At 43.2% G+C, this 4,948-nt stretch overlaps 1 protein-coding gene across 1 annotated transcript in view; it reads right to left on the bottom strand.

Moving 5' to 3' along the window:
- The window catches only part of LOC106867243 (RNA-binding protein 28), a 27,108-nt gene that overhangs the window by 19,784 nt on the left and 2,376 nt on the right, over positions 1-4,948 (bottom strand). Inside the window, exons 2-4 of the mRNA XM_014912056.2 lie at positions 4,325-4,373; positions 2,925-3,049; positions 849-942 (exon numbers count right to left, since the gene is read on the bottom strand). Coding sequence (XP_014767542.1) covers positions 849-942; positions 2,925-3,049; positions 4,325-4,373 — 268 coding nt within the window. The remainder of the gene's footprint in view (positions 1-848; positions 943-2,924; positions 3,050-4,324; positions 4,374-4,948) is intronic.

Raw genomic sequence — 4,948 nt, 5'->3', positions numbered from 1 at the left:
TGGCGTTAGGAAGGGCATCCAGCTGTAGAAACTCTGCCAAATCAGACTGGAGCCTGGTGTTGCCATCCGGTTTCACCAGTCCTCAGTCAAATCGTCCAACCCATGCTAGCATGGAAAGCGGACGTTAAACGATGATGATGATGATGATGACGTCTGTTTTCCATGCTGGCATGGGTTGGATGGTTTGACTGGGGACTGGTAAGCCAGGAGGTTGCATCAAGCTTCAATCTGATTTGGCAGAGTTTCTACAGCTGGCTGCCGCTCCTGACACCAACCACTCAGAGAGTGTAGTGGGTGCTTTTTACATGCCACTAGCAGGGGGAGGGGGGACCAGTCAGGTGACACTGGCAATGACCACGCTTGAATAGTGCTTTCTATGTGCCACCAGCACAGGAGCCAGTCAGGCATCGACAAATCTCGGACAGTGCTTTTTGTGCCACCAGCACGGGAGGCAGTCAGGCAGCATTGCCATCAACCACACTTGAATGGGACTTTTTATGTGCCACCAGCACAAGAGGCAGTCAGGCAGCACTGCCATTGACAACCCTCAGATGGTGCTTTTTGTCCCACCAGCACGGGAGCCAATCAGGCGGCACTGGTATCAACCATGCTCAAATAGTGCTTTATACATGTCACCGGCACGGGAGCCAGTCTGGTATCGACCACTCTTGGATGTGCCACCAGCACGGGAGGCAGTATGGATGCTAAAGGATTAATAATGATAAAGGTATTTTTACTAAATTTTTCATTATTCTTAATATGATTTATATATACCAAAGGACAAAGCATTACCCCGCCCACCAAAAAAAAAAAAAAAAAAGGGAAAGAAAAAGGGAAGTAACTCTTACTTGGCCAGTTTCTCGATTTTCTCAAGTGGTGTGTTTTTCGGAATCCGTGACACGACAATAGTTCTGGCTCTTAAGTATTTACTCGACTCAACCCCTGGAAAGACAAAAGTCGCCTGCTTTTCAAATCTTTTAATTGTTTCAGCCATTAGACTGAGGCCACGCTGTGGCACCATCTCGAAGGAGATGTTTGTAGCTGAACGAATTGATCCCAGCAATTATTTTCTTTTCAAGCTTGTTACTTATTCTACTGGTGTCTTTTGTTGAACTGTTAGGTTACGGGGATGTAAACACACCAACACCGTTTGCCAAGCACAGGTAGGGAACAAACACAGACAAAAACACACACATGCACACATATATATAAAACTGAAAGAAGTCTATCGTAGACATACACACACACATATATGTGTGTGTGTACACGATGGACTTCTTTCAGTTTCCATTTACCAAACCCATTGACAAGGCTTTGGGTAGGTCTGAGGTTGTAGTAGAAGACACTAGCCCAAGGTGCCATGCAGTGGGACTGAGCCTGGACACATGTCAAATAGTCATGGATATGTTACAAAGTAAGCCATAGGAAGGATAATAGCCACAACACAACATTTATTGTAACCAAAAACTGATATTTTGTCAAGAAAAGAATGCCTTATTGGAATCATCATCATCATCGTTTATCGTCTGCTTTTCATGCTGGCATGAGTTGGACAGTTTGACTGAGAACTGAAAAGCTGGGAGGCTGCACCAGGCTCAAATTTGATCCAGCAAGGTTTCTACAGCAAGATGCCCTTCCTAATGCCAACCACTCCAAGAGTGTAGTGGGTGCTTTTTACGTGCCACCAGTCAAATCGTCCAACCCATGCCAGCATGGAAAGTGGACGTTAAATGACAACGATGATGATGACAATTTAACATCCTTTTTTCTATCCGTGTAAGATTTAGATGGTTTGACAGGATCTAACAACAATCTGCATTGAGTTCAATGTCAGCCTTGGCAACAGTTTCCCTCTCTGGATGCCTTTCCTAATGCCGACCACTTTACAAAGTGTGCTGGGTTCCTTTTTGTATGGCACCAGCTGCAGTGAGATTACCAAATATCTTACAATAATACAAGACTCCTCAACCGAACAGGGAACAGTATTGAGGAAGATGGCTTTGTGCCATTTGAGGACAAGTTAGATTATTTTCATCTTTCTTTAATCTTTTGTTTTGGTCATTAGACAGTGGCCATGCTGGGGTAACACTCTGAAGAATTTTCCTTGAATGAATTGAAATGATAATCCTAATTTAATATCCATTTTCCATGCTGGCATGGGTTGGACAGTTTGACAGAAGACTGATAAGCTGCACCAGGTTCCATGTCTGTTTTGGCGTGGTCTCTATGGCTGGATGCCCTTCCTAACACCAACACTCCAAGAGTGCAGAGAGTGCTTTTCATGTGCCAGTTATCTGACACTGGCATTAGCCAATCAGACTATGATTTGATAGGTCTTCTCAACCACAGCATATTGCCAAAGGTCTCGGTTACCTGTCACTACCTCTGTGAGGTGACCCCAGAACTAATTTTTTTTCAAGCTTGGTAGCTATTTATATTGGTCTCTTTTGCTGGACTGCTAAGTTACAGGGACATAAACACACCAGCACTGGTTGTCAAGCAGTGGTGGGGGACAAACAGATCAAAACACAGATGCAGAGACACACACACACACAGAGGGGACTTCTTTCAGTTTCTATCTACCAAATCTACTCACAAAGCTTTGGTCAACCTGAGACACTCGCTGAAGGTGCCACGGAGTGGGACTGCACCTAGAACCATGTGGTAGGAAGCAAACTTCTTACCACACAGCCACACCTGCACCTAAAAACAGGATCATGTAGAATTATGAATAAGGAGACAGGAAATAGGTCTACAACAAGACAGCTATTTCATCATTATCATCACCATTAAACAATGATGATGGATTAGGTGTCTCGCTGTAGACCTATTTCTGTCCACAACACAGAAAACAAAATATTCGGCTTGAGGGATCTTGGATACGTTTACATTATAAAAGATAGAAAGTCAACATGTCGACGTACGTTTGGTTGGGGGTGCTTTTTTCTGTGATGAAGAATCCCCCATATTTCTCCGATCGGCAAAAGTGATGAATATGTTACGACCATCAAATTCTTTGATGGTTTCCATTGCTTTAACAGCGTCATCTCTGCAAGAAGAAGAAGAAGAAAATATATTTAGTCCTCATACTATATATACACACATATCATTATGATGATACTAAATATATACATACATATCGTTATCATGAGGGAACCTGTGGAAGAGTTAGACCCAGGAAGACTTGGGATGAGGTGGTGAAGCACGACCTTCAAACGTTGGGCCTCACAGAGGTGATAACAAGTGACTGAGACCTTTGGAGATATGCTGTGCTTGAGAAGACCTGGCAAGCCAAGTGAGACCATAACTGTGGCCTATGCAAGTGCAGCATAACCAGCCCATTTAAGGGCACCCTTCAATCATTGGGCAATAAATTGTGCTTGCAAAGACCTGTTGAGTCAAGTGAAGTCACTGTCATTGCCGATGATTGGCACGCGTACCAGTGGCATGTAGAAAGCACCATTCAAACGTGGTTGTTGCTAGTGCCGCCTAACTGGCTCTTGTGCTGGTGGAACGTAAAAAGCACCACAGGAACGTGGTCAATGCCAGTACCACTTGACTGGCCCTCGTGGCAGTGGCATGTAAAAAGCACCCACTACACTCAGAGTGGTTGACATTAGGAAGGGCATCAAGCTGTAGAAACTTTGCCAGATCCAATTGGAGCCTGGTGCAGCCTCCCGGCTTGCCAGTTCTCAGTCAAACCGTCCAACCCATACCAGCATGGAAAGTGGATGTTAAACGATAATGATGAAGCAAAATGCTCTCTTCATGATGTTGGATAACTGAACAAGTTGAGTAACGTTTAAAGAATGGGTAGTGACAGGATTTGAAACTGTGACCATCTGGTTACCTGTTCTGTTTCATCTTCGTCATCATCATTTGGTGTCCATTGTTCATGCTGGCGTGGGTTGGACGATTTGACCAAAGCTGGCAAGCTGAGGGGCTGCACCAGACTTCAGAATAATTTCTGCAGGTGGATGCCCTTCCTAATGCCAACCACTCCGAAAGTGTAATGTGTGCTTTTTATGTGCCACTGGCATGGGTGCCATTTGCACGACACCAGTATCTGCCACAACTAAGATTTCATTTAACTTGATGGGTTTTCCTTCTCAAGCACAGCATTTGCCAAAGATCTTGGTCAACTGACATTGCCTCTGTGAGGCCCAGTGCTCAAAGGATGCTTTTTATGTGCCACCAGCACAAGTGCTAGCTATGCTACAATGGCATCGGCCACACTGCCTGTGAGGCCCAATAAATACATATTCAATAACAAATCACGTAACAGTAGAAGATAAACAAATTCAATGAAATATTTATTACAAACCTGAAAGAATATGTGACATAACCAAAGCCTCGGTTCTTCTTAGTTTCACCTAGAAATAAAAATCAACAAATTTCATGAGAGGCAGACATAAGTGCATGGTTAAGCAATTCATTCTACAACCATGAAGTAGGGGTTCAAACCAGTGTGTGGAAGCTTTCAGCTAATGCCTATAACAGCAAGTCAATCAATACTTTGCAAGTGAAATTGGCAGATAGAAACCCATCACATACATAGGTATATCTTTTACCTGTTTCAGTCATTAGAGCACCGCTTTTTAGTCAAATAAATCGACCTCAGGACTTATTCTTTGTAAGCCTAGTACTTATTCTATCGGATTTCTTTTACCGAACCGCTAACTTACGGGGACGTAAATACACCAACATAGGTCGTCAAGCGATGTTGGTGTATTTGTGTGTCAAACACAAACACACAAATACATACATATATATATAAATAATATATGAGTATTTGTGTATATACGTACATGTATGTACATACCTACATCTACATGTATATATAGATGCATATCTGGGTACAGGACGTAGCAAAAAAAAACGTGGACAAAATGATAAACGGAGTACAGAAAACACACAGGCCACATAGAGAACATTTCCTTCATCAGCT

This window comes from Octopus bimaculoides, chromosome 2 (genome assembly GCF_001194135.2).
Source record: "Octopus bimaculoides isolate UCB-OBI-ISO-001 chromosome 2, ASM119413v2, whole genome shotgun sequence".
NCBI lineage: Eukaryota > Metazoa > Mollusca > Cephalopoda > Octopoda > Octopodidae > Octopus > Octopus bimaculoides.
Note: the sequence above shows the minus strand (reverse complement) of the source record. Positions and strands in the feature narration are given on the sequence as shown.